The following is a 9,923-nucleotide window of genomic DNA, read 5'->3' as shown; positions in this document are numbered from 1 at the left end:
CATGTCCTGTGACAGTGCACGGGACTACGAACTTGCCAGGCTCACCTTTCTTTTTCAGCTTTGCATCTCTCTTTTTGAGGGCTCTAAGTTGATAAAAAATTTGCTCGATGGCCTCAATATCACCATAGGAAGGCCTCCATCCATAATTAAATCTCTGACACGTCTGTGCAGTTCTTCACCTCAAAAAGCTTCATAATCACCAATGTTCTCTAGAACGTACTTGAACCTGAAAATACTCTAAAGCAGACTGCAAAACCATATAGTAGACTCAAGAAAGAACATATACCATGGTCTAAAAGTGGTAAAATCCATGGTATATCACATGTCCTGTTACAGTGCACAGGATTACGAACTTTCCAGGCTCACCTTTCTTTTTTAGCTTTGCATCTCTCTTTTTGAGGGCTCTAAGTTGATAAAAAAAATTTGCTCGATGTTCTCTTCTATTTCTGCTCTCTCTGATAAATATCCAGAGCTGTGTGTGAGAGTGAGAGAGAGAGAGAGAGAGAGAGAGAGAGAGAGAGAGAGAGAGAGAGAGAGAGAGAGAGAGAGAGAGGAGAGAGAGAGAGAGAGAGAGGGAGAGAGAGAGAGAGAGAGAGAGAGAGAGGAGAGTATAACCAAATTGATGTGGTTGAGGCTTGGTTATCCGGATTTAAACCCGATAAGGTTGGTAAATAGTTTAATTTTTTTTTTACAACAAAAGGCTAAGAAACTAAGAAGGTTCATGGTCCGAGAGCCACCTCGAGGGAACATAATCAACATAAACCATAGCAAATAGCAAAGTCCTAGCACCTCGTGCCAGCTTGTCAGCCAGAGTATTTTGCGCTCTCGGTATATGCTGGATAGTAAAGTTAAGAAATAATTCCTTACATCGCAGAAACTCCTCCATGTGTGTAGTGAACACCGGCCATTTTGTCGGTGTAGACACCATCTTCACCAATTGAGAACAGTCTATTGCAAACACCACCTCTGAGATTTGTAGGGTCTTCATGCACTCCATCGCCCATATCAAAGCTTCACATTCAACATGTAAAGGTGAGAGACTCGTGCGAATAGACATTGCATCCATCATAGTATCAGTTGATCCATCTTTTCTATAGACCCATCTCTGCCATGTATAAGGATCATGTTCCTTTCATGCTCCATCTATAAAACACTTGTTAACTCCATGTGGAAAATGATTCGCTGCAATATGTAGAGATTCACAATTTATAGTCTCCTCTGTCTGGGCTTCATCCCACAAAACACTTTCTATCTCCGCCATCCGAAGAATATCAAAAGGGGTTTTTATCTGATTCTTAAAAACTTTAGCGTTTCTACTCTTCCAGATATACCACAATATCCATGGGAAATATTTCAAATCCGGTTCATTGGGTAACCGTTAGAAAAGATAGTCCATATTTGTGAAAAGTGACGAGGTGGGAAAAACTCCTGGGCATGAGGGGATATTAGATAAAACCCACGTTTGAAGTGCTAATGGACATTGAAACAGAACATGATTAATAGATTATTCTTCTACACCGCATATTTGACATTGCACATCACATTTTATTCCTCATGAATGAAGATTCTTGGTTACCGGTAAACTACCCAAAAGTATCTGCTAGACAAAATGTTTCAGTTTTGGTGAGCAGTGAAGCTTCCAAGAATGAGCCAAAAGTGGTTTAATATCTGGTCCCAAGACTCTATCCTGAAAACCCATATCCAGAAATAATTTATCCATTTGATACCCTGATTTAACCATATATCGACCGTGGTCCGTAAAATGCCATCCATATGAATCTGGTTTTGGGTTACGGCTAATGGCTAGACGACTCTTTATAATATCCACATCGTCCTGGTGAATATATACTTTATGTCAAGAGAGATCGACTGGATTAATTAAATCTTCTACCTTAAGTAGTGGATTTAAATATTGATTCGAACATTTTGATAAATATTTTAATTCATCGAAGACTTTTCTATCTTTAGTTATCTTTTGACTTAAATTTTTTAAAAAATAAATAAATTATATTTCATAACATGGATAAATCAGAATTTTTTTTTTTGACAGCTAGAGGGGCGTATTAGATTAACTTTCGAAAATTTGACAAACAACAGAAAAGGATAAAAAAAAGTGATTAAATATATTCTAAGTGTAATCATGTTTGGCCTCTTTAAGAATCTCACTGTCTTTGTTGTGCGTCAGAACAGAAAAAAGAACTTCAATGTACTGAAGTTTCCACAGATCCATCTTCCCAAACATATCTCTGTAGCTACTACTCCAAGAGATCTCTCTCTAATACATTACCTATTTTCTCCCTCTAAAATAAAAATCAAAGCTTATTTCTTTTGTCTCCGATGAAAAGCAAAATCTACCACCAGCAAAACAGCAATAATAGTGTTGTAGGTAGCGATAATGGCTGCCGAAGCGAGTCTCCAAGCCCACCTCTATCTCCGAACCGCCGGGTCCCTCGTCGTCAACGGCGGCAAACTCTGTTCAGAGCTTCTTCTTTTTCTTTCCGGAGAAAGCTTCGTTACTTGCTTCTCCTTCCTATGATTTACGCTTCTGGGCTTCTCATGTGTGTCGGTCCTTTCTCGGGTCTCGTCGGCTGGGTCTATGTTCCCGGGTCTGTTTATCGGAGCCCCGAGATTTACCGGAAACTCCGAGATGACATTTTCGCTGACAATTCCACCGACGTCGAGGTTTTTTACAGTTAAAAAAAAAATCCGTTTTTGCTTTCTAATTTTGTATGTCAATGCTTCTTTCTGTTTATGGAACCAGTTATCTTCTGTGTGGAAATACAAAAGGAGACCAAAAATGCAAAAACCTTGTCCGAATTCGACAGTTACATCACATCTTGCTCTTAACGGAGGTAAGGAGCCAAACCAATTTCCTTAGATTCTGGATACTATTCAATTGTGTGGATTCCTAAGAGTTTTCTTGTTCGTCGTTAGACAAATCTGACTTACTTTTAATGCTTTGCGCACTAATGTGTTTGATGAAATTTTCCAGAATCATCTGCTCTTACTCTTAGTGGTTACTTAATTGTGGAGGCAAATGGCGGTCTTAATCAGCAGCGTTCTGCGGTAACACCTTCTTTTCACTATAACCATTGATTTTGTTATCCACTATGTCCTAAGTTGTTGTCTTGCTTTTTGTTTTTTTTTTTTGTTTTTTCGATTGCTTCAGATTTGCAATGCTGTGGCTGTAGCGGGACTCTTAAACGCAGTCTTAGTCATACCGGAGTTTGAATTTCACGCCATTTGGAAGGATTCAAGGTAAGAAGCCAGAAAAAATTTGCATTAACTTTCTCAAGTCTTGTTAAATAAAATATATATATTGGACTAAGAATTGCAAATTTTCTGGCAGCACCTTTGGGGATATCTATGACGAAGATCATTTCATATCTAGCCTCGAAAGATATGTGAAAGTTTTGAGACATGTTCCGAATGAAGTTATGGCCCGTTTTGATTACAATCTTACAACTATCCCTACTATTCGCGTTCAAGCTTGGGCTACTGTCAAGTATTATAACGGGGAAGTCTATCCAATGTTAAAGGAACATGGGTAGGTTTATTTTTTTACTCTTGAATCTGTTACGTGACTTTAGCTCTTTATGTTTCTGAAAGGGGTTTGTTTATTCAACTCAGGGTTATACGGATTTCTCCTTTCGCAAATCGATTAGCGATGAGTGTCCCACCGTATATCCAACTTTTAAGGTGCATAGCTAATTACAAAGCATTGAAGTTTTCTTCACCAATATCAACACTAGCTGAAAAGTTAGTTGATCGGATGGTTGAGAAAAGCTCAGACACCGGGGGAAAGTATGTCGCAGTCCACCTTCGATTTGAGGAGGTAAATTTTCTCTTGGTTTGCCTCACTCAAGAGTTTAATATTAGTCTTGTCTAATACTTTTTTTTCTTTTTAAAAAAAAACCTTTGTTTGTTTTTAGGACATGGTGGCCTTCTCTTGTTGTCTTTATGAAGGAGGAAGAGCTGAGAAATCTGAAATGGATGTGATCCGGCAGAAAAGTTGGAAAGGAAAGTTCAAACGAAGAGATCGTGTCATTAGGCCTGACCTTAACCGCGTTATTGGAAAATGTCCCCTTACCCCATTAGAGGTAAACACCATTTCAGTTTCAGTTTTATTTCAGGTATTATTATTTTGGTGAGCTTTCAAATTGCTGTTTTCACGTCAGGATAGGTCGGTATGATGCTCCGTGGTATGGGGTTCGATAACAACACTTCCATATATTTGGCCTCGGGAAGAATCTACCAACCCGAGAAACATTTGGCTCCTCTACAGGAAATGTTTCCTCGTCTCTACACAAAAGAGTCTCTCGCAACTCCAGAGGAGCTTGCCCCCTTTGAGGTTTTACTTTAAAATCCATTAATCTAAGCAGTTATGTTGGCGGCTACATGTAAAATTTGATATTTTCTTCTTTCTCCGGTTATTTAGGGATATTCTTCCAGAATGGCTGCTCTGGACTACACAGTGAGTTTGCTAAGTGAAGTGTTTGTGACAACTCAAGGAGGAAATTTTCCTCATTTTTTGATGGGCCATCGGAGATTCCTCTTCGGTGGACATGCAAAAACTATCATACCCGACAAGCCAAAACTCGTTCTCCTTCTTCAGGACATGGAAATGAGGTACTATAATCTTCCTAGATGATATGTATAGGCAACAGATGCCTGAAGATATTTACGTTCATTTTGTTGAGCTTTGATAAAGAAATAATCAAGAAAATGAATTTGGCATCTTTTAAAGCTCCTATGAGACTTACTATTGATTAAGAGTTTGTACAAATATTTCATCTGATTCCTTTAACAGATGGGAAGTTTTCAAGAAGGAGATGAAACAGATGCTAGGGGAAAGCGATCGAAAGGGAGTAATGGTACCTAGACTCAGAAAGATCAATCGGAAAACTTCCATTTACACATACCCTTTACCCGAATGTGAATGCATCTTTCATCTGTCTTCCAATTTTTCGACTACTGGAAACATCCAGAATCTTGGAGCTCTTCATCCAACGTCCAACATCATGACGTCTGCAAGACTGTAGTCCCAAAGTCTTTTTGATACTTGCACTTTAGCTTTGAGCCAGGTCCTGAACGTTGTTTTTGCTCTTGTTGAAAGCAAGCAAATCAGATATGGAGGAGATTTTTATGAGGAAAACTTGGAGTTCACATGTATACACAAAAAAGTGTAAGAACTCTTCAGAATTGAAGGTGTATTCTGGTCTTTTAGGAGCTAGGACAGTCGCAAAAACAAGGGTGTGATTTTCTGTACTTAATGTTTTATCTTTTTGTTCATTACTTACGTTGTGCCCCTCAATTGTTAAGTGTATAGAATTTTACATCGCTCTTTTGGAAATTTTTATTTGTCTTAATTGTTTGTAAACAATACATGGCGTTATGATTGTTTGGGATGTATCAAGTGTGTCTAGTTTATTTGGAAAGTGTTGAATTAAATTATGGTTATCACGTGCTCTCCCTCTCTTCTCACCGTTCTCTCTCTCTGAATCTTTCACGGGGAAGAAGAGATGAGATGTCTCATATTCGATTCAATTTTATCAATTGAATCGTTTTTTTGGTTGTGAATATTTTCGATGTTAGGATCGATTTTGACTTTTGCATGGCGAATTCTCTTTTCGCTTAGGCGATTTGTAGTTTCTGCTTGTCGGAATTTTGTTGTGTTTTTTTTTTTTTTGAATAAATACTAAATTTTATTCATTAAAAAACACTTTGTTACAATTAGAGTTGCCATAACACAAAACTACTGCATCCTTTATATTGTTATTTACAATCTAGTTTCAAACCAAAACTGAAGAATTGTTTTTCTTCCCTTTACTCCTTTAGATCTCATCAGATTTAACTTGTTTCGCACTCCGTTATCAATAAACTTCTTCAACTTTGATAATGATAATGGCTTCTCACCATGTCTGATCATATTTCTTTCCCTCCATATAGTATGAATACTAGCCTGCAAAGCATAGCGAATACAGAACATACTATTCTTCTCACCATGTTTTTTCTCTTCAAATCAAACTGAAGCTTTTCATCACTCTTTATCTTTTATCTTCGGTTTTGATTTGATTTTAATAAAGTCTTAAGCTTCTACTCTCTTTATTCATCTTAATTCCCTATTGCTGAGATCCTATTCCTTATTGTCGGTTATGCTTGATCTCTATCTCCAAAAGATGTCAATCATTGCTTGTTAAAACTTAAGCAAAGTATTCTAATGAGATAAAGAATCGAGTTTTGCATGTTTGTCTTCATCGTTTGGTCCAGTCTAAGAAAAGTTAAAACTTGCTTTTGTAAGTGTTTCGACGATGACTGAACCCAATCGATTGAAGCTTCTTGGTGAATCCACATTCGGTGTAAGTGATGAAGATCTTTGGAGGCAAAGGCGTATAAAGGAGTGAGGCAAGCAAATGGAATCAAAATTAGAGTTGATTTTCTGGGATTGGAAATGATTTCGCCACCAGAGTTGGCGGCGGTTCTGGCAAAGAATCGACTCAGTGCCCCAGCATAACACGTAGCTCTCACCTTGTTTCGATAGTTGACACGTAGTGGACAGATGGTTTGTATCTGGTCATCTTATCTTTACAGTTTAAGTTTCGGGTGGGCTTATCAATGTATTGGGTTTAAGTTTTGATTTTCATTTGTAATCTTGTTTAGCCCAAGGGCTTAATACAATGGTTAACAAAAAAAATGTCTTTAGTTTTAATTTTTATCTGCAACCAAGAGAGACTTTAGTTGTTCTGTCAATTTTGTTGATGGAGGCTTCCCACTTCTTGTCATTTCTCTCCTTCCAAATGAAGTAGACTGCTGTTTAGCACACAATCTTTCTGAGACATTGTCGCCTTACTGAGCCAGTCTTCAAAAGAAGTCATTCAATCAAGTCATTCCATGATGTAGTTCGAATCCCTGGGGAGCCGAGTTTTTGCTTACCGCACTCCCAAGCATCTGCTGCGAACCTACAGTTTATGAACAGATGATCTCTTGATTCTTGGTCAGTGGAACATAGAGTACAAACTCTTGAGTCCATCAAGCCCCACTGGTGCAAACACTCATTTTTGGGAGTCTATTGAAATTAGCCACCCAGAAATTAAAAACAGTTTTTGAAACCATGTTCTTGAACCATACCACCTGTGACCATTCTTTTGCCTCAGTCCTTGGCCTAAGAAATTTTCAAGTTTTCTTTGTAGAGAAAATATCACTACAACTATTCGAAAGACTCCACAGGAATGTATCCGGTTCAGATGGGACAGCTTGGTGGGGCCAGTCCCTAAGCGTTGCCCTTACAAGAGAAATATTCGGATTTCGAGTTCGAGAAGGAGCCCGCCAGTCCCTTACTGAAAGCGCTTCAGCAACGGATGATTGATCTTGGATACCCATTAAAAGTGGTCCATTTGAGTCAATGAAACGAACCAGAAGACCATGAATAGACTAATTATCATACCCGAAATTGATTTTCCTTCCATCTCCTACTCTACCACTCAACATCTGACTCACTAGAGATCAGAATGATAGGAGAGTTTCCTAAATCCACGAATCTGTTTCTTTTGCTTTAAGCGACCAAGTATTCGTCATTTAAGTTTGTGCTTTCTCATCCAAGCAATCCATCAAGAAGTGGTAGATGCAAAAAGGAGCCATAGTAGCTTGATATTAAACGCTTTGTTCCAAACTTTGAAATTCCTCAACCCCAGTCTCCCCTCTGATTTCAGTAAACAGCTAGACTGCCACGCGACTTGCTAAACATCGCTTCTGAATGTCCCCAGACCATAAGAACCGATTACACAGAGATTCAATTTCCTTCAAGCATCCTTTCGGTATACTCACATTTACCATACACTAATTTATATTTGTTGGCAATTGTTTCGATGTGAACATCTTGTCTACTATCTTTCTTCTTTTTCTGAGACAGCTCAGACATCTGGGTAGGTTAGTCTGTCCAAATTAAAGACTTAAAAGTTTCTTCTTTTCATTTTTTCTTTTTCTGATTATTGCCGATCACATGATTTGAGTTTCAGTATCTAGAAAAACCAACCAAAGAATTTGGCTTTGAAGCTGTTGCGACAATTTTATTTTAATCAAAATACAAGGTAAATGTTGCCAATCTTTCACGCGAATGCAATTAAGAGACTGAGCAGAGCTCGACAAGGCGTTCAATAACATTCACAAAAAGTTGAAGATTTTTTTCTATCCATCCTCTGCATAGGAAGCTACGACTTAAACCAAGCTTAGAACGACAAAGTTTAAAACAAACACACACCACTGCAATGGAGGAATCTAACACACAACACAAAGCTTGACCAGACAAGACACAAGAATTTACAGAGAAGAAGAAACGAGAGGCATTCGTAAGTTGTCACCACATGTATCTGCGTTGGAGTAAGTATTTGCCTGCGAGCCTACTTACTCGGAGTGTGATGTCCAATACATTAGCCCACTGCCAAAACAATTTTAGTCAGCGCCCAGATACATATACCTTAGATTTGCAGTACAAGAAAATAAAATGATATTATTGAAAGTCTCATTGCAAATTCAAATAACATAAAAGTTATACCCATATAGTGCAAAATCTAGTTCTAGATTGGAGAAAAACAAGAAAACACACGTAGTATGGATTGGTCATTACCACTACAAATCTATCGAGTTTGTAAGGATGATTCCTAGAGGAAAGTTGTAGTCATTAGAGAATATTCTACAACTGTTTGTTTGGGTTCAGTCTTCTCAATCTAAAAGTGCATTGGAAACAAAAAATAACAACCTTCAAGTATTGACGGAACATGCAGAGTGTTACCTTATCAATACAAATACACATTGAAAGACACCGGCGACACCAGTCCAGGTGGAAGGCCCAGTTTTGACGACCGAATCTTGAATCAGCAAACCAACAGAAGCAGCTAGGGAAACAAACGCCACGACATACGCTATGAAAAGCCATAGCTTCAACCTGTGGCAATAATTTAAATATACAAGTCGAAGCAAAATCAGTATCAACTAATGAACTGTGGGAGCAATGAATACAGCTAAAAGCTCGATTTTATCAAAGCCTTCTGATTCGAAAAGAAAACATGAATCCAAGTCAACGAAAAGAAACCTCCATTCGCCTTCGTCATAAGGAGAGTAATCGATATCTTCTTTTCTGACGCAATTGAACATCAATGCTCCGAGAGAGGCGAATATGCCTGCGTTAAACGGAAACCCTAAATCAGATTTACCCCGGGAGGGTTATTTGTGAGAGATAGTTTTACCGGGAAGGTAGTGGAGGAAGGGAACTTGGATGGAGCTGCATACGACGGCGTCGACCCAAAACCACCAGCCGGTGCCGAAAACAGCGCCGGAGAAACCCGGCCCGAAAATCGCCCAAAGTTCAGCTAAGTCCATCGCTAGATGATCGGTTTCAGATCGGATCTAACACCCGTGCAGTGAAAATTTTAACAATCTTTGTTACAACGAATACTCACGGTCGCCCCTATTAATTTTCCGAAAACCTTTTTTTTTTTGTTTAACTCCAAAACCTATTTAAAGAGATAATGTTTGGTGGTTTTTGATTGAGAATTGAATTTAGACATGTCAATTAGACAGAAGCCCATAGCCCATAGCCCATTCAGCTCTATTCTCTAATACATCAAATTTTAGTTATTGTAAATTATTTTTATATAGTTAAGTTAAGCCGCCATATCCATGAAAAAGAAAAGAAAGAAAAAAAATTTAACAGTCGCCGATTTTCTTCTGTGATTAGTGATTGATGGTACTTCTCATCGCTATTATGTGAGGGAAGATATCATTTTTCTCTTTAATTTAATCTATGTTTTATATGGTTTATGGTGGTTTTGGCGAAAGTTTCTTTCTTGTTGGTTTATATCTCTCACAAATTTTGACGATCAGAATCTATACAATCATTTTTGTTGTCAAGCCGAGGGCTGCTTCTG

The 9,923-nt window shown here is 38.2% G+C and overlaps 2 protein-coding genes across 2 annotated transcripts; one reads left to right on the top strand and one right to left on the bottom strand.

Moving 5' to 3' along the window:
• Positions 1–2,152: 2,152 nt before the first annotated feature.
• Positions 2,153–5,430, top strand: LOC106357827 (O-fucosyltransferase 10). Its single transcript, XM_013797529.3, has 10 exons — positions 2,153–2,682; positions 2,762–2,852; positions 2,993–3,066; positions 3,170–3,258; positions 3,350–3,547; positions 3,631–3,835; positions 3,933–4,100; positions 4,184–4,351; positions 4,439–4,629; positions 4,811–5,430. Exons 1-10 carry the CDS (start codon positions 2,338–2,340, stop codon positions 5,040–5,042), a joined length of 1,761 nt encoding a protein of 586 aa, XP_013652983.1. The 5' UTR covers positions 2,153–2,337; the 3' UTR covers positions 5,043–5,430.
• A 2,662-nt stretch (positions 5,431–8,092) lies between these two features.
• On the bottom strand, positions 8,093–9,528 carry LOC106357826 (transmembrane protein 50A). The gene is made up of 4 exons (XM_013797528.3): positions 9,243–9,528; positions 9,089–9,176; positions 8,789–8,941; positions 8,093–8,434 (listed from the first exon to the last, which is right to left on the bottom strand). The coding sequence occupies exons 1-4, from the start codon at positions 9,373–9,375 to the stop codon at positions 8,401–8,403; spliced, it is 408 nt and encodes a 135-aa protein (XP_013652982.1). The 5' UTR covers positions 9,376–9,528; the 3' UTR covers positions 8,093–8,400.
• Between the last annotated feature and the right edge of the window lie 395 nt (positions 9,529–9,923).

Source organism: Brassica napus, chromosome A5 (assembly GCF_020379485.1).
Source record: "Brassica napus cultivar Da-Ae chromosome A5, Da-Ae, whole genome shotgun sequence".
In the NCBI taxonomy this organism is placed as follows: Eukaryota; Viridiplantae; Streptophyta; class Magnoliopsida; order Brassicales; family Brassicaceae; genus Brassica; species Brassica napus.
The sequence above is the reverse complement of the archived record's forward strand: the minus strand, read 5'-3'. Positions and strand labels throughout refer to the sequence as shown.